At 50.5% G+C, this 19,215-nt stretch overlaps 1 protein-coding gene across 1 annotated transcript in view; it reads right to left on the reverse strand.

Annotated features, from left to right (window-relative positions):
• Positions 1-225: 225 nt before the first annotated feature.
• The window catches only part of LOC107105646 (netrin-3), a gene marked incomplete at its 3' end in the record, with an annotated part of 120,657 nt that continues 101,667 nt past the window's right edge, over positions 226-19,215 (reverse strand). The window contains exons 4-5 of the mRNA XM_015405647.1: positions 4,642-4,791; positions 226-279 (exon numbers count right to left, since the gene is read on the reverse strand). Of these exons, the coding sequence (XP_015261133.1) occupies positions 226-279; positions 4,642-4,791 (204 nt within the window). The remainder of the gene's footprint in view (positions 280-4,641; positions 4,792-19,215) is intronic.

The following is a 19,215-nucleotide window of genomic DNA, read 5'->3' on the forward strand; positions in this document are numbered from 1 at the left end:
CAGTTTCATTTCTAGAAACTGAGTCAAACATACTCATTTTTCTCTCTGCTGATTTTACATTTAAATTAAGGTGCCTGTAAACCACCCCCCGTTCATCTCTAACATATTGTTGAATTCAACGCACAATTCAGAGTCCTTCAGCCTTTACTTCTTTTCCCCCTTTCTCAGCTTATAAGGACTTCTTGGAGCTGCTGCTCCCTGCTCAAAGGCATATTAAGTGCTTACCTGCTGGTTCTTCTGTGCTGGTGACAACAGATGTAGGGTTGATGGCGGGAATCTCTGAAAAAGAAAAGGTAAAGTTTCTTAAGGAAAAATACTAAATACCTGGACGCTCTGCTCCTCCCCCGCCCTTCCACTGGTGGCAGACAGAAAAAACCAAAGCAATGGCCCCTGCGAACTGCCATGCCCTCTGCGAACTATACACACAGTCAGACTCCCAAGTGGCAAATGAATGAGCATGGGTCGCTGCCTATGCATCGTCTCCAATGAAAACAAATGAGGGTCTGTAGCTAAATGGAAGATCCCTACTTTGTGGCTTTTGGAAAGATGTCAGAATCAGAGTTGTGTAAAATTCACCATGTGAAAAAGATGAAGGGCAAGCAAATATCGTACAGCTGTTTCTCTGTGATTTGAGATTCTGGAGCACATTATCTGTGGGTACCGCTCCTCTCGAAATGGGGAAATTGAGTAGTGTTTCTCCTTCATCTTTTTGTTGTAATGCTTGTGCTCCATCACTAGGTGATGCTATAGTGCTGTTTGCTACAGCATCAAATGCGGCATACACAGAGAGAGCAATCAGTGATATACTGACACCTAGTGAACACTGAGAGCACAGCAGGAAACAAGCAGGCACCCATTGAGTAATGAGAATTTTCCCCAATACCCTCTTCTTCAGGCGCCAGTGATGACTTCTACAGTTCTGTGACTTTTCTTTTCTTGCGCAAACAAGCAACCACATAGGAGAGTACAAAATAATGGTGACCAGGGCTATTTTTGGGCAGGAACGCACAGGAACGGAGTTCCTGTTGGCTCCTGAGTTGGCCACGCCCAGCAGGAACTCATTAGCATAATAGGCCATACCCAACAGCAGAAACGCATTAGGATTGGCTACATTAGGGATGTGTGGCCTAACATGCAAAGGAGTTCCTGCTCCAAAAAAAGCCCTGGGTTTTGACAATAAACAAAGTAAACAGAATAAGAAGCAAAAGGTGGGTGTGGCTGGATGAGCACACTTCTGGTAACATGGGGGTGCGGCCTAATGTGCTAATGAGATGTGCTGTCAGGGGTGTGGCCTAATAGGCTAATGAGTTCCTGCTGTTGGGTGTGGCCTATTATGCTAATGAGTTCCTGCTGGGCTTTTTCTACAAAAAGAGCCCTGAGGTGACCCACAAAGAAACTAAAACAATGGTGGAAACTATAGGAGAGGCATTTTCAACCACTGGGGTTCAGTATGAATGGTCAAAGACCCATGTAGAATATGTTTAGAGTAACCACAGCCAGGCAGTCCTCTGAACATGTAAAGTCTGCCTGAATATTAGTTGAACGTCAAAATGATCGAGGAGATGGAGTTCCTCTCATACCAGACCTTTAAAAAAAAAAAACAACCCGCAGAATTATGACCAAAGTGTCTGGGGAAGAGGACAGAAATTTAGAAGATTATGAAAGAATGGAATGGAAAAGGAGACAGTTTGAAAACGCCTGTAAAGATGACGAGTCTGCTGCAGTGGTTAGAGGGCAGAAGCAGGACCAAGGAGGCCCAAGTTCAGATCCCCCCTCTGCCCAGGAAGCTTCAGCCAGTCACTCTTCCTCTGCCTAACCTACCTCGCAGGGCTGTTGTGAGGATAAAATAGAGGACAGAAGAATGGTGCATGCCGTGCTCCATGCAGGAAAGGCTTGATAAAAAATGTGATCCACATATCGAAGTTACGTAAGTAGAGGGACCGCAGTGCAGGGCTTGGAAGGGGCACCCTTCAAACGCTATTCCCTGCCTGGGACTGTGTCCAAGAGCAAGAGTGAGCTTTCTTAGGTCGGCATGTTGATTTTTTAAAGTTAATATGTCACATGTATTTTAAGCTATGTTCTTATATATCGTGTTATATATTTGTTAAGTTATTATACCACAGACTTTTTACTTATCCATATATATTCTGATAAAGGAATGTCCTCAGTATCTGTAAAATTGCCCTTACATTATGTTTTTGGTCATTATATTCCCTATGCATTTTTCCCTATTCCTTTTTTCTTTCCGTATTCCTTAGGGCACCAAACGGACCCGCCCCCCCGCCAAAGCCCCCTGCCAAAAGCCCTGCATCTCCCTGACCACTGCCACCTCTTTCTCCCCAAGTCCAACAAGCTCGGCGACGGCCATCCGGTCTGGGAGATGCAGAGCTTTTGGCAGGGGTGGGGCCGGGTGCAGTTTGGCGCCCTAGGGCGAGCCAGTCACTGGCCCCAGGGGTCGTTTCATAGAAAAAGAGCTAAGGGAACTCATTAGCATAACTCATTAGCATATGCCACACCCCCTGACATCACCGGAAGTGTGTCATAAGGCCACACACCCTGCCCGAGGCAGGGAGGAAGCAGGTGTGTGCCAGGCCAAGAGCACATGCACATGCCAGCGGTGGCCGCTGGAAGCCCGTGGGTGGGCTGGAGAAGGCCGAGAAGGACCTTAGGGGGTGGGGGGGGCCCGCCTGCACCTGCTGGAGCCTACCCGGGCTTGGCCCGCTGCCTGCGCCGTTGACTGCGCTGCCCGCGGCTGGGCCCACCTGCCCACCTGGGCCTGGCCCCAGCTCACCACCGCCCTGTGAGTAGTCCCCGCGTGCTGCCGCTGCGGCGCACTTTTACTCAGCACCAAGCAGGGCACACACACACCCCGGCCTAGTTTGCCAGTCCCTCCAAGCGCTGCCACCGCCACCCCCGGGGATGCCCCAAAGAAAAGCTCCCGCCGGCCCTGCATTCAGCCTCGCTTCGAGGCAGGGTTGATTGCCGCCTCCCCCCCTCCAGGCTAGCTGGAAAGTTTGTGCCGGGGAGAAAACTTAACCGGAGGAGGAGACTTGTTGGGCGGGCAGTGCTTGCCCCGGTTGGGTGGCTCTTGTCCCCCCCCCCCACGGGTCTACTCCGGGAGGGGAGCCGTGTCCCAGAAGAGTCAGATTCGAATCCGGTACCCCCTTAGAGACCAACAAAGCTAGCTTGTTGCACCTGGCGCCCCCCCTCCCGGGTGTGTTTCTGAGAGGTCTGCAGGGCCCACCGGGAGGTTGGCATCTGCGCTGGGGCGCCACAAGCTAGCCTCGCCTAGGGTGCAGAAACACCTTGGGCCGGCCCTGTCAGTGGCTCAAGCTGCAACATGAACGTCTGAAGAACCTCTCCCCACCCCCCCTTACCTGGCTGTGTTTGCTACGATTAAGGTAACAGGGCAGAAGTGGCCGTTTCCACTGGGGGATCATGAGGGAGTGGGAGGGGGAGGAAGCAGATGGATTTGCACACCCAGTGGAGTTCCCAAGGATGTCATCAGCTGGGATCTAAGCCCCTTAGTTATTTATTTCTTGGATTTATATCCCGCCTGCCCTGCAAGCGGGCTCAGGGTGGGGAACGAGAAGAGAATTTGTAGAACCATTAAAACAAATGATCACACTGAATGGCTTAAAACCATTTAAAAGATGGCAAATCATATATAAATGTATAAGGTTCCAGCAGTGCTAAACAGATGACAGAAACGAGAATCACAACAGAAATGATGGTAAGGTCTCTTTACACGGGCCAAGGTAATGGGGCAGTTTTCAGCAAGGGAGACCAGATGACTGGGCGTCCATCGCCTCAGTCAAGAAGAAGACCCCCCTCCCCATCCCTCTCCCTTCTCTCTCCACCCTTACCTGGCTGTGTAAGGTAGCAGCACAGAAGTAGGGAGACAGAAGGGGCTGTTTCCATTAAGGGCAGGTGGGGGAACTGGGGCGAGACAGATCTGGACACCTTGCATTGCTCCCAGCGATGTCATCGGCAGCACCAGGGCTATTTTTGGGCAGGAACGCACAGGAACGGAGTTCTGACTGGCTCCCGAGTTGGCCACGCCCAGCAGGAACTCATTAGCATAATAGGCCACACCCAAAAGCAGAAACTCATTAGGATTGGCTACATTAGGGGTGTGTGGCCTAACATGCAAAGGAGTTCCTGCTACCAAAAAAGGCCCTGGGTTTTGACAACAAACAAGGTCAACAGAATAACAAGCAAAAGGTGGGTGTGGCTGGATGACCACACTTCTGGTAACGTGGGGTGTGGCCTAATATGCTAATGAGCTATGCTGTCTGGGGTGTGGCTGGATATGCTAATGAGTTTCTGTTGTTGGGTGTGGCCTATTATGCTAATGAGTTCCTGCTGGGGGTTTTCTACCAAAAAAGCCCTGGGCAGCACCGCAGGGCTTGTGGAGTTTAGAACTAAGTTTTAAGAATAAACCAGCTACTTTCCAACTTGGGGTGGTGGGGATATCTGCCAAGTTTACAGTGCCAAGTTCCAAGGGTAGCTTGCTATCAACAGAGCTTCTTGTAAAACCCTCCATCTGGCAGCCGAACTGCGACAGTTGTCCCCTCCGAGAAGCATACCACAGGAAAAGGCATGCAGAGAATTTCAAAACAGCAGCCGGCCGTTACTCACTGATGCACGGAGCCACGGGCGAGCGGCTCTGCTGGTAGCCCTTTGCGCAGCGGTTACAGGTTAGCCCCGTCACGCCATCCTTGCACGGGCACTGCCCGGTGGTCTGGTTGCAGGTTTTCCCAGCTGCACCAACTGGGTGGCAATCGCAGGCTAAGGGTGGAAGAGAGAGAGAGAGAAGTTAAAGGCCGCTGGAGTTGCACACACACAGAGACACACACATTTCACGAGACGACACGCTGAGAAAGAGACAGAGTTACGTGCATCCGAAACATAAATTTAAACCACATGTGAAACAGGGCAACAACCCCCACCCACCCCCAGACATTCCAAATCTGGCCTAGTTGCTGTGACCCTGCAGGGCAGAACCACACATGACCTTGGCGAATGTGTTTGCCATCGAATAGCTTAATTTATTTGTTTAAAAGATTTATAGCCCACGGGGCTCTTGAAATGGTGCTGGGGCATTTCTAGGGGAGAACAGGCAGGTGGGTGGAACCGCTGAACCCTTCCCCCATCAATGAATCTCCCCCACAGTCCCTACTTCTACCCCCCCCCCAACCCTGACAGGTTTATAGGGCTGGCTGGGAAGAAATGGGGGGAACTGGCTGGAGACAGGCGGTCCTGAGGGAGAGAAGCGCCCCCTTCTCCTCACCGAACCCCCTTGTTCTATCTGCTGAGTCTCCCCTGCAAATCCTCCTCCGTCATTAGCATTGCAAGACAAGCCACAGATCTGAAAAATTAGAATCGCTTAGACCTGGACAGCCCCGGCCGGCCCGATCTCATCAGATCTCAGAAGCTATGTCGGTTCAGTCCTGGATTAGGAGGGAGGCCACCTAGAAAGTCTAGGCTCGCTATAACGGCAAACCACCTCTCTTCGCCTCTTCCCTTGAAAACCCCATGAGGGGCTGCCGTAATGGCACTTTACATGCACACGCGTTTGCTTTATGATGTCTGGTTCTGCCCTTGCAAGGTAACTGATTTATTGTTGCATACATTTTTATTCCGACAAGCTCATTCCATCAGGACGCAGACTGAGCAGGTGCTGGTCCGTGCACAAGACTAATCCCCCATCGTCTCCAGACACCAGCTTATGCAGAGCAAATACAATTCCTGACTCAATCAACCGTGGACCTTTTCCACACAGATCGTTTCCCCTGTTGGAAAGCCATTCTCCCCCCTCCCCAATAGCATCATTATCCAAACCTGCTTCGCTGCAAAGTTTTGGGAAAGACCGCAGGCAGAGCCTGGATGGGTGAAAGTAGAGAACTTCCCGGTCCGGCACAGATGTGAGCCATTCTCCCTGCCCAGGGCCGGCTCTCCCGCTAGGCCAACTAGGCACTTGCCTAGAGCGGGAGGCCCTAGATGGGGCGGCGGGCCCTGGATGGGGCGCCTCCCCCCCGCCAAAAGCCAGCGCGATCCCCGAGGCTCCCCTCCGCGTCCTTCCCTCCTGCCCAGACCCTCTCCAGCGACCCATGGTCGGCGGGGAAAAGCACCGGCAGAGCGGGCGCATGAAGAGGGGAGCCCGCGCCGGGGCCACGCTTGCAGCCGCCTGCTGGGGGAGCCAAGGCTGCTGGAGCTGCTGCAGGCGCCGCCAGGCAGGAGATAAGTGTGCCCTGCTGCCGGCGCCTGAGCCAGCCAGCCCTCCGCCCTGGGACTGCACGGCCCTTTACTCCCTCGCCCACCTACCTCCTCCCGCCGCGGGCACTCGGGTGGCAGCAGCAGCAGCGGCAGCTAAGGAGTGCTGCCAAGAGGGAGTAAAAGGCCGCGTGGTCCCGGGGCGCGCCGAGGCGGAGGGCTGGCTGGCTCAGTCGCCGGCAGAAAGAAAGCGCCACGGCCTCAAGTTTGCGCACTGGGAGGGGGGGGAGGATTGTGTGAATCAGACAGACAGCCCTGCCCCTGCCCCTGTGGCAGCCAGCCCAGCCCACTCACCACCAGGTGAACTTTTTCAAGGATTTATTTTACTGTTAAATGACATATCGATATACTGCTAGACGGCCTATTGTTATTGTCAATTCTCGGAGTGGGGGGTTATTGTCCCCTGGTGGCAGGGGGGGCACTGTGGCAACTGGGGTTGGGGGTAAAGTAGGGAAATCCGCCATCTGAGCGCCCGATTGCCTCTACGTTGCATTGGCAGCTGCAGCTACACCTGGGCTTCCAAAGGGAGAGTGTCACCCTGAGGAACGGCCCCTGGATATTGACAGCCGTCCTGTGTACAGCTGGACCGTTTACGTTTCAGGGATTTCACCGAAAGTCTGCCCTTGATAGGGCAGATGCCCCACCCAGCTTTGCAGGGCTTCCTTCCAAAGGCTGGCCTGTAGCTACGTAAAGGATTTCCAGCCCTAGGCAACAACAAGCCCCCTGACTGTTGAGACTAGGGAAAAGGAAGGTTGCTATATGAGTCACAGGAACTGCAGCAGACGAGGACATGGATCTCTCGCTCTATTTGTTCTGTTTGTCCACATGAGTGCCTAACGGGGCAGACAAGATTGCTTCCATGTAGGAGGAGGAGGAGGAGGAGGAAGAGGAAGAGGAAGAGGAAGAAGAAGAAGAAGAAGAAGAAGAAGAAGAAGAAGACATTGGATTTATACCCCACCCTTCACTTGGAGTCTCAGAGCGGCTTACAAACTCCTTTCCCTCCCCCTCCCCACAACAGACACCCTGGGAGGTGGGTGGGGCTGAGAGAACTCTGGCAGAAACTGCTCTTTCTCAAGGACAGCTGTGCCAGAGCTTGTGACTGACCCATGGTCACGTCAGCAGGTGCAAGTGGAGGAGTGGGGAATCAAACCCGGTTCTCCCAGATTAGAGTCCGCACACTTAACCACTACACCAAACTGGCTCTCCAAGAAGAAAGAAACCACCATGTGAACCCTTCCAAGATAGCAGACACCCTAAGGCAGGGGTGTCAAACATGTGGCCCGGGGGCCAGATCAGGCCCCCAGAGGGCTTCTATCAGGCCCGCAGAGGAACTGGCTGTCTTCTGCTTCTTCTTCCAGTTCTGCTGCTGCTGCATTGTCGTAGGTTTGCAGCTTACAGATACACACTCCTGAACAGCATACTCAAGATTGCAACAGCACAGACATTTTGATGCAATAATCCAGAGCAAGAGGTGTCAGTGATCAGACATTGTTCAATAAAGAAAACATTGCAAGAGTGCTAATGTTTTAAGCGTGTTTTTATTTTAAGTAAAAAAAACACCTTTGTGTTTGTGTCCTTTATAAAGTTTATATCTCCACTGCCTGGCATTACATTTTATGACACACATGACCTGGCCCAACAAGGTCTCATTTATGTCAGATCCGGCCCTCATAACAAATGAGTTCGATGCACACTTCATCAGATGCACAGAAAAGCCAGAATTAAAATTTGTTGGTCTTAGAGGTGCCACTGGACTCAAACTTCTTTCTTTTGCTTCTGATCCAACACGGCTGCCCCCACCTGGATCTATTTTCATGGAATGGAACAACTCCTTATAGTTAGAGATCAGTACAGCTAGTCTCCTGGAATTTAAATCCAACCTGCTTTGATATATTTACCCTTTATCCAGGGGTCATTTCGTAGAAAAAGAGGTGTAGGAGCTCATTAGTATAACTCATTAGCATAACTTATTTGCATATGCCACACCCCCTGACATCACTGGAAGTGTGTCAGAAGACAACATCCACTGCTCAGGCTCCACTGGACTCTTTTGGATTGCTAGCTATTGGGGGGAGGGGGGAAACGTGGAGATCTGCCCTCGCAGAGGAGGGAGAGCTTGTACCTGAATAAAACTTGGTCTTAAAGGTGCCACTGGACTGTTTTGGGCCGGGGGGGGGGGGCTCTGCAACTTACCTGGCTGCTTCTTGCTCTGACTGAGGGTTGCTGGGAGCAGGGGGTGGAGCTTGTTGCCTGTGCCTGCCCCCTGGGCTCTTTACTGCCGGAGCTCCGCTCCTGTGCACTCCTGCAGGAAATGACCCCTGCCTTTATCTATGTCAACCGATTTATACTCCATTGTTCCAGCCTGTGTTTTCCAGAGTGGCTAACATACATGGACCTAGGACCTGTGAGATTTATGGTCCCAATGGGACTTCCTTCCCTTCCCTTTGGCACTGCAACCCCTTGAGCACCTTTCCCAATCCTGTTCTTGGGGGAGCACAGGAGCCCCAGAGCTGCAAAAGGGTGAACCAGGGCCTGGAATGGGAGGTGGGATTCAGCAAAAATCCCCCTCCATCGATGGACATGCCCTTCCATCATCAGAAATGGACCCATAACCAGTGTTCCCTCTAAGCTGAGTTAGTGTGAGCTAGCTCACAGTTTGTTAGCCTCCGGCTCACACATTTTTGCCTTCGCTCAGAAAGGACAGCTCCAGAGCAAACTAATTCATGCAGTAGCCAAATCGCCCGCTCACAACTTTATTGCCAGTAGCTCATGAAGTAGAATTTTCGCTCACAAGACTCCACAGCTTAGAGGGAACATTGAATAACCACAGAGGAGATGCAGGTAATTAAATATCTTCAGTCTGAGAATGTGACTCAACGCTGGTTTTTCTGGTACTCTCAAAAAGCTTCACAAACTACTTAACATCCTACAGGAAAGCTGCACAGATCTGCTATTCATTTCTCACAGTTATGAAACTCTCCACCTCGCCCTCTTTGAGAGTAGGGAAATAACGGATAATAAACAGCAAACACAGAAATGCATTAACAAACAAGGGTAGGGAAGGGAGGCCATCCAGTTGCTTGTCGCAAGCGGGCAGCCACCCCTGAGTCCGAATTGTCAGAATCACACAGAAGCCCGTTTGTGCAAAGGAAGAACTCGCGTGGGCTTCCAGTGGGCTGCCGCAGGGGCCGCTTTGATGGTACAGTGACGGATTTCATCTGCTCTGAGCCGCAAGCTTCAGGGTTTTGGGGGGGGGGGTTTGCACAACACATACATAAAAATGTTGTCAAACCACTGGTGGTTATCGCCTTGTGTTTCCATGCCAACAAATGACAGCTGTCATTTGCAGCAGTCATATCTACCATGGTGGCACAGGAGCATTGCCATTAGGGATACACCGAGATGTATTTTTGCCCCTATTCTTTGTCCCTGTTTGAGAAGCCCATTTTCATCCTATTTTCTTTGCCAATTTCTTTCTTTTCTTTTTTTTTGTTCTCTTGTGTGGCATTGACTGACAAACCAATGCAAAACCAAGTATCAATTTCAGGTGCAATATTTCTAGCACATTTCCTTATTATGGTTTCCATCCCAAGTGTGGATAAACCATGGAAGAAGCTTGAACTTCTGAAATGCACCAGGCTTGTCACCAGTGTTCCCTCTAAGCTGAGTTAATGTGAGCTAGCTCACAGTTTTTTAGCCTCCGGCTCATACATTTTTGTCTTAGCTCAGGAAGGATGGCTCCAGAGCCAACTAATTTATGCAGTAGCCAAATCGCTCGCTCACAACTTTAATGCCAGTAGCTCACAAAGTAGAATTTTTGCTCACAAGACTCCACAGCTTAGCGGGAACATTGTCACAACATCCCCAAAGGCCCCTGGGGAAGGCAATGGCCCCCTTGATAGAGGAAGGTATACTTAACTGAGCTGAAAGATGCTACAAAACAAAAAAGGAGTCACATAAACACCTGGAGGGAGTCCCCTGCCCTCCATTGGCACCTCTTTCAGAGGACCAATACCTGTTGGACTTACTTACCCTGCAGATGCAGATGGCTGCTTGAGCATCCTGACTTAGCACCTGTGAATCTGTGGTATTACTATTATGAATCTTTGTTCTGCAGATCTTTCCCCGGCAAAGGAGAGGCACAACTTTATTCAGGGCTCCTCCTGGCCTTTCTTAATGGCATCTACTGCCTGCCCCTCTGAGGGTAACGACTCATTGCCCTTAATTTTTATGTCTCTCGACCTTCACCTCTCATTCTTTCTTTAAAAATTCTGTAAACTCCGCCCCACCCCCACCCCCGGACAAGCAGGCCACTCAGGATGCACATGAAGCCGGCCAAATTGCAGAATTTTTCTTCCTCCTCCTGCAGAATCTGATATTTTGCAGCATCAAACTTAAGTAGCAGCACAGCTCAGCGGTCTACGGAACGGTATTTAGGCTCCCCTGTTTTGATGGCTGGGGGTTCCAATCCTACCGCCAGCAAGACACACTCGAGAGAGGGAGGGAAGGGCCACGGCCCAGTGGCAAAGGACACTCTTCCCACGGAGAAAGCCCCAAGTTCAGTCTCCGGCATCTCCACGTGGAAAGATCCCAAGCAGACCTCTCTCTGCCAGACACCCTAGAGAACTGCTGCCTGTCAGAGTAGATCATGCCAAGTTACAACGACCAGCGGTCTGACTTGCTATACAGCGGCTTTATCCACATTCCTCATGGCAGACATTATGCATTCCCAGCTTGCTCCAATGGGATGCCTCTGGCCAGTAGATGCACTCTGGACCAATGTTCCCCCTAAGCTGAGTTAGTGTGAGCTAGCTCACAGTTTCTTTAGCCTCCAGCTCACACATTTTTGTCTCAGCTCAGGAAGAAGGGCTCCAGAGCAAACTAATTTATGCAGTAGCCACATCACCCGCTCACAACTTTAATGCCAGCAGCTCACAAGGTAGGATTTTTGCTCACAAGACTCCACAGCTTAGAGGGAACATTGCTCTGGACATGCTTTTCTTTTAAAAAAGAAAACACCTTAGAAAGAGACTGGCCCAGGGCTTTTTTTTGTAGAAAAAGCCCAGCAGGAACTCATTAGCATAATAGGCCATACCCAACAGCAGGAACTCATTAGCATATTAGGCCACACCCTGACAGCACAGCTCATTCGCACATTAGGCCACACCCCCATGTTACCAGAAGTGTGCTCATCCAGCCACACCCACCTTTTGCTTCTTATTCTGTTTATCTTGTTTGTTGTCAAAACCCAGGGCTTTTTGCATGGTAGGCCACATGCCCCTAATTGTAGCCAATCCTAATGAGTTCCTGCTGTTGGGTGTGGCCTATTATGCTAATGAGTTCCTGCTGGGAGTGGCCAACTTGGGAGGCAGCCGGAACTCCGTTCCTGTGCGTTCCTGCCCAAAAATAGCCCTGGACTGGCCCTTTCTGAAGCTGGAGCTTCTCGGGCTAAGCTCCTGGAGAGCCGAGCGTTTGAACCGACAGGCACAGCTGCCTGCTAGCGTGAAACTCCTCCGGACACCCAGGAGGAGCCAATTCCCCCCTGGCCACCCCAGGGCTGGCCCAGCTGCAGCTTCTCCGGGGAACCGCCTGGCTCAGATGGAAAACGAAGAGCGCTTCTCCGCTACCTTCAGCCGTGAACCAATCAGGGGCCAGTGACGGGCCAGAGCGGGAAAGGAGAGGACGGTTAGGACTCATTAAAGGCAACTAATTGCAGCCTTGAGAGGGAGGGAAAGGAGTGGGGGGGGGGGGGGGAGAAATCAAACGGAACTATGAAGGGTGGGTTCCAGCGGAGAATTTTTCACTTTGGAAAAAAACCGTGTCGTAAAGCTGGTCTGGTTTGTGTCAAGGGGGGAAAGGGGGTGAATTTATTTACAATGCATTGCACGTTTTCTTTTTTTATTATTGTCAGTAAAGCAAACCGGGTGAGCCTGCTCGCTGTGATGAAGTCTCCGGGGCCAGTTAAGGATTCCGGACAGGCCTTTGGCCCCGGGTCGCTGGGTGCTCCCTCCCTCTGGCCACGAGGAATCACACATTCAACACCGTGGCTGTGAATTATACAGCCGCGTCGTAAAAGAAATAGAAATACCCCAAGGCTGAATTTATGACATGAACATTTCTACTGGCCCTATAAAAATCCATAGTCCACAATTCCCAAGTGTTGTTAAATAAAAAGGTACTCAAGTGGAGGTCTTGTTGGGCCACGGATGAACTCACGAAGCTGCTCTGTGTCTGGTTAGATCCCCAGCCCACGGAGTCGGGGGGGGGGGCATTGCTCTATTTGGCAGCGAAGGGCCTTTTGCGACACCTCGTCCCAGGTATCTGGTCCCTGGAGAGGAGGGGACCGATGGGATCTAAGCTGAGTTAGTGTGAGCTAGCTCAGTTTTTTAGACTCTGGCTCATGCATTTTTGTCTTCGCTCAGGAAGGATGGCTCCAGAGCAAACTAATTGATGCAGTAGCCAAATCACTTGCTCACATCTTTAATGCCAGTTGCTCACAAAGTAGGAGTTTTGCTCACAAGACTCCACAGCTTAGTGGGAACATTGGATGGGACTGCCAAGCATGTGGCCTGCCCAGGGCTCTTTTTGTAGAAAAAGCCCAGCAGGAACTCATTAGCATAATAGGCCACACCCAACAGCAGACACTCATTAGCATACTGGGCCACACCCCTGACAGCACAGCTCATTAGCACATTAGGACGCACCCCCATGTTACAGGAAGTGTGGCTATCCAGCCACACCCACCTTTTGCTTCTTATTCTGTTGACCTTGTTTGTTGTCAAAACCCAGGGCTTTTCTTGTAGCAGGAACTCCTCTGCATGTTAGGCCACACACCCCTAATGTAGCCAATCCGAATGAGTTCCTGCTGTTGGGTGTGGCCTATTATGCTAATGAGTTCCTGCTGGGTGTGGCCAACTCAGGAGCCAGCCGGAACTCCGTTCCTGTGCGTTCCTGCCCCAAAATAGCCCTGCCCAGCTGATCTCAGACAGCATTACTTCCTCTGACTGGCAGCAGCACCCCAAGGTCTTTCCCAGCACCTGCTGTCTGAGCGCCTTTAGCCGAAAGGGTCAGCCCGGGGATCTTCTGCATGGATAATAGTAATTAATTAATAATCGTCGTACGGCATTGTGTGTAGAATAATACAAGTCTCAATAGGAATGGTGAAGGAAAGACGCAAACAAATCTCAAGATGTATATGCAACAGGACATGTTATTGAGTCATATCCAAACATTCACAGATTTGCATGTACAATATAGAGTCTCATAAACAAGGTTCCCAAATAATGTACAATATAAATGTTATCTTTTTAATTTCATTCCAATACATTTTCCTCATTACATTAGCCTGTAAAATGAATTCTGTCCATTTCTGAAGAAGACATCCGAAACAAGTTTTTTATCTGGAATCTTCGTAAAAATCTATGTATTGGACTTGGAATTTTAAAGAATCTATGTGGTACATTATTTGGGAACCTTGTTTGAGACTCTTTATTGTACATTCAAATCTGTGAATGTTTGGATATGAATCAATAACATAACATTGCATATATATCTTGAGACTTGTTAGAGTCTTTCCTTCACGGTTCCTATTGTGACTTGTACTGTTTTTGAACTGTGAATCTTCTTTTTGCTTTATTGTGCATAGAATAGCTAGGAGATCCTAAGATTGTCTGGCAACCAGAAGGTCTAGCTCTTTAGTGTAAGACACTACAAGGTGGTGAGCTAGAATTGTTTTTTAATTTTTATTTATTTATTTATTTATTTTCACACTTATATCCCGCCCTCCCCAGTGGGCTCAGGGCGACTAACAGAAGCCAGATCACTAGTCTAGCCATAAGTAAAAACATATAAAAATATAATAAAACATCAAAACTAAGCCTAAAGTGCTCTATCCAGTTACTAGTGTCCTAGATCCAAGATGGTATCCCCACGACTCGAGCTGGTATTCTCAGCGTACATATCCAGTGGCGACGGCGTTTCTGATGTAATTCCAAGTTCTTCTTTGGGCCCCGTCAATGCATCCATTCAGATGTCTTGATGGTGGTGGTATAGTAGGGCGGCGGCTCCTACTCAAAAGCCTGGCGGAAGAGCTCCGTTTAAGGCAAGAGGTGTTTCAGAGGTGGTTTGCCATTGCCTGTCCCTGCGTCATGAGGAAAACCCATGCCATAGCTTCTCCTTGTGGCTTCTTTCCACAGATTCATGCACATTCCCCTTTGAGCCTTGAGCAGGAGAAAGGCGCAATGGGATTTCCCTCTGCTGATGGAAGTAAGGGTGGCTGCTGCAACCAAGCCTGTGGGGTCGTGGTGGTGACCAAGGCCTTCTGCCCATCGTTGTAGATCCTTGGTACACCCGCATACGTGTGTTCCCCTGGAAGTGATTCATATAGCAAACTAATTCACAACCCTGAATAATAGGGTGTCGATACTTTTGGCAGTCATGCATTGCAGATGAAAGAAAGGAAAGATGCAGTTAAAGCTTGATGAGTGACCCATCAGCCGATCTTGGACCCGGGCCTGTTTAAAAGATGGGGGGGGGAAGTATCAGGATTTCCATCAGCATAACAGTCAAACATGACTCCCGAGCCAAACAAAAACACACACATGCACACATCCACAAAAAGAGATGTTATCGTTCCCCCTAATTTTCACCAGATGGGAACTTGCCAGTGCGCTGCATCCCCAGCGCAATGGGCCCTCTCCGACTTTGCAAGGAACAAGACTGTACGCCAGCTAATGGGGAACAGACGCAACGGGCCTTATCAGATCTTGGCCAGGATTGGGAACGGACGTGTTTCTGATGAGGGTATTTTGGGGGCTCAGCTGTGATAACACATGGCAGCGGGTGGCGGAGTCCTTGGATGATGCCGAGCCTTTCTTCAGTCACAACACACTTTGATGCTGTGGAGCCCGAGTGACGCTCTCCCTTTGCAAGCAGGGCGGCTTTTTCCTCATGGAAGCACCAGGTAGTCATAACGGGGCTTGCGGACACCCTCCAGAGATCCCTGTGCTTCTTAGCCTCAAGGACACCAACAAGGATGACGGTGTAGCTTTGAGCCTCAAATCGGAAAACCACATGGCAGATGGCGGCCTGGCTAAATGCTGTTGTTCCACATTGTTTGAAGGTTCTTGAAATGAATCTCCATGCTGACACCATGCGAATCCACGGCTGTCATGGGAGTTTTGTGTACGATGGTGCCCTGGGCAAAGCAAAGGATGGCGTCTGCTATTTCCAGTTCCGTCAGCTGTAACGCCATCGTGTCTCATGGAATTTCTTCTTCCCTCTTATGGGATCCCTGCCAGTGTACTCCAGAAGGGTCCCCGCTCTGAATGCAACAACCATCTGAAGTTTGGTGGACAGCTTCAAGGAACAGGGCTGAATGTGGGGCACTCGTTCACTGGCATGCCCTCCGAAAGGAAGCCTCACCAGGCCCGTTCATCACCACTCTGGAAAAGGCGGGTCAGGACTTGCATTTCAAAGGCCTCTGGGCGATTCAGGGTGCCTCTTTATGGGTGGTTCGCTAACATTTATTGTCAACTTTTCACCTGTCTTGGCACGGACTTTGGTTGCTTCTGTAATCATGTGTTTACTTGTCTTTGCAGAAAATCATTTTACCAGGACATTCAGGATGCATACATTACTCCAATTCTGTCCAAATATCCAGGTAGAGCAAATTATTTCTATACTTCTTTTTGCTGACTGTTTCAACGAAACTACCCTTAAGGTATCAAGATTCTGTGTTCCGGCATGTTTAAACAAGGCAGAAGAACATGGTCTAGTGTTTTAATAACACTATTATTAATAATGTTATTATTACTATTAATTGTATATTTTCTGTACAGAATATTTTATGCATCCAATGTGTACTATGTATTGCTGACATTCTTGACTGCTGATCTTGGATGGTAATAATAACCTAACTAAAGTTGCAGCAAATCTAGATGATGCCATTGTCAGCTGGTCATGTTCTAGTATTTTCTGGGTTGCCTTTCCATCTGGTACTGGCCCCGATCTGTGGTGATATTTTTAACTTAAAAGTGGGGTCAGCAGTTCGATGTACCATAGAAGCTTCTGAGGGTTAAAGGTAAAGGTAAAGGATCCCTTGCTTGAAAGCCAGTCGAGTCCGACTCTAGGGTTGCGGTGCTCATCTCCGTTTCAAAGCCGAAGAGCCAGCGCTGTCCGAAGACGTTTCCGTGGTCATGTGGCCGGCATGGCTAGACACCAAGGCGCACGGAACGCTGTGACCTTCCCACCAAAGTGGTCCCTATTTATCTACTTGCAATGTCTTGCTTTCGAACTGCTAGGTTGGCAGGAGCTGGAACTAGAGACGGGAGCTCACTCCGTCATGCGGCACGCTCGGGTCTCGGACTGCTGAACTACCGACCTTCCACAGCCTGCAGTTCAGCGTCTTAACCACTTGAGCCACCGCAGCTCCTTCTGAGGCTTACTATCCCTTTAAATTTTCCTTAGTGGTTTTAAAGTAGCTTCCAGTTCATAGACTAAGTGAGCACTTCTCCTCCTGGGGTGCTGCAGCATTTCTGAACGAACCCTTCGCCAGTCTTTCTTCCATCGGGCTCGGGTGGAGCTTTGGTTTTCTTTTCTGATCATAACTGCAACTACAATAATAAGCCATTAAAAAAAAAAAACGAGCAACAATTTATCTGAAAAGAGAAAAAACATCCATTTAAACCTTCTCCCCCATTTTATGTGTGAACTGGCCCTCCTGAGACAGCGGAGAACTTCTGGTCACCAAAACAGACAATGCTGAGCTAAACAAGACCAGTGGTCTGACTTGGTATAAGACCGCTTCCTGTGGTTACCAAATGACTTAGTGACCATCAGGGCTATTTCTGGGCAGGAACGCACAGGAACGGAGTTCCAGCTGGCTCCCGAGTTGGCCACTCCCAGCAGGAAGTCATTAGCATAATAGGCCACACCCAACAGCAGAAACTCATTAGGATTGGCTACATTAGGGGTGTGTGGCCTAACATGCAAAGGAGTCCCTGCTACAAAAAAAGGCCCTGGGTTTTGACGACAAACAAGGTAAGCAGAATAAGAAGCAAAAGGTGGGTGTGGCTGGATGACCACACTTCTGGTAACATGGGGGTGCGGCCTAATGTGCTAATGAGCTGTGCTGTCAGGGGTGTGGCCCAATATGCTAATGAGTTCCTGCTGTTGGGTGTGGCCTATTATGCTAATGAGTTCCTGCTGGGGTTTTTCTACAAAAAGAGCCCTGGACTGACCATCACATGCTTAGCATGCCACAGGCCCTGGGTTCTAATCATGGGCCTCTCCAGTTGAAGCAGAGTCCCAGCTAGAGCTGATGGCAAAGGGACCAATGGTCTGCCCTCAGTATAGGGCAGAATCACAGGTCCACCTGTTCACAGTCTGAATGAGGCTTGGGGAGAGGAGGACTCTAATGGGGAGGGCACCGGAAGGATGTCCTGCCGGCCCACTCCAGTAGCCAGAGCTTGCCCGGGGACTCACTGGATAGAAAGGGGGCTGCTCCCCTCCTGTCCTTGCAACGGCTTCTGGGCGTGCCCCCGCTTGCCGGATCAGGGAGCAGGGAGCTTTCGGTTACCAGCACCAAGCTGAAACCACCCTGTCGGGCCTGCCAAGCCGCCTGCTCCCGCACCTCCAACAGAGGATATTTTTGCTTTCTCAGAGCTTAGCTGCTGCTGCTCCGCCGGCTTTCACTGGATCCTGCGCACATTTTAGGGCTTTGCTTAAATGACGGGGATTAATATCGCGACGTGCCTCCTTGGGCTTTTTTCAGTTAAAACCCTTCAATTACCCCCCCCCCCCCCGGGGTCTGAATGCTTGTCCTGTGTTTTCCATGTGCCTGGCTTTTCCATATTATCAAGTGCAGGTTATACTTCATCCGTTGGCAGAGGGATCACCCAGGGTATTAGCCTGTCAGCTTTAATCGGGCTTTCCCCTCCCAGACATCCTTGGGATGCCGCCCGAGCCGTTCAGCGGGATGCTGCCTGCACTCTGGGTTTGTGATTAGAGGGAGAGCGAGAGAACGAGAGAGAGCGCTCACAGCAAAGACTTCTTGGAACTGTCTTTGGAGGATATTGCACTCCTGGCTGGGGCACAGAAAACACATTAGAGATGCAACCCGAAAAGCTATTAATGAACATTTTTTTAAAAAAAATCCACCTTTTTGCTTTCTTGCCCTTGAAAGAGCGTTGCCCCTGTTCTTGTGCACACAGTCAATCCAGTTCGATGTATGCAGATTTAAAACTAAGCCTGCGGAAGCAAGCGGTGTGGGAGCCGGCGGGAGCAGTCTCTGCTCTTGCCCTGACTCTCTCCTCCCCCCTCTGGGACTCTGAAGGCACTGAGCAGGGGTCATTTCATAGAAAAAGAGCTAGGGGAACTCATTAGCATAACTCATTAGCATATGCCACAACCCCTGACATCAGGGGCCCAGCGGTGGACCTGCAAGGCCAGCGGGAGTGCGAGGAAGCCCCTCCAAGGCCCTCCCTGGCCCCAGGCAGGCAGGGGTGGGGAGAGGCGGGGAGGAAGCAACTTACCCTCCCTCTTCTCCTGCCTCCTCCTGGCTGAATGAGGGCTGGAAGCGGGCGGCCAGAAGCAGGGGGTGGGGCTTCGTCATGTGCCCCGCCCCCCTGCACCTCACCCGGGGGAACTGCGTTCCCCCGCGTTCCCCCTGAAATGACCTCTGGCACTGAGCAAGTTGGCATCCTTTGGCAGCATCCAGAGGTTCCACAGAACCGGGGGGGGGGACGGGACAACTATGTGCTTCTTTGGATCTGTAGGCAGGTGGCAGACGTTTGCTCAGCTTGGCAGGATCAGCCCCCCCTCCTTGTACATGAGCTGAAACGCCACCCTCCCCCCCACCACCACCCCGTGCAGGTTTGCGGTTTGGACACCCATCACAGCTGCATCACCTCTTAGCAGAGACGCTGTGCCGTTTCCTAA

The sequence above is a fragment of the Gekko japonicus genome, unplaced genomic scaffold (genome assembly GCF_001447785.1).
Source record: "Gekko japonicus isolate JY-2015 unplaced genomic scaffold, Gekko_japonicus_V1.1 scaffold1192, whole genome shotgun sequence".
Taxonomy (NCBI): Eukaryota; Metazoa; Chordata; class Lepidosauria; order Squamata; family Gekkonidae; genus Gekko; species Gekko japonicus.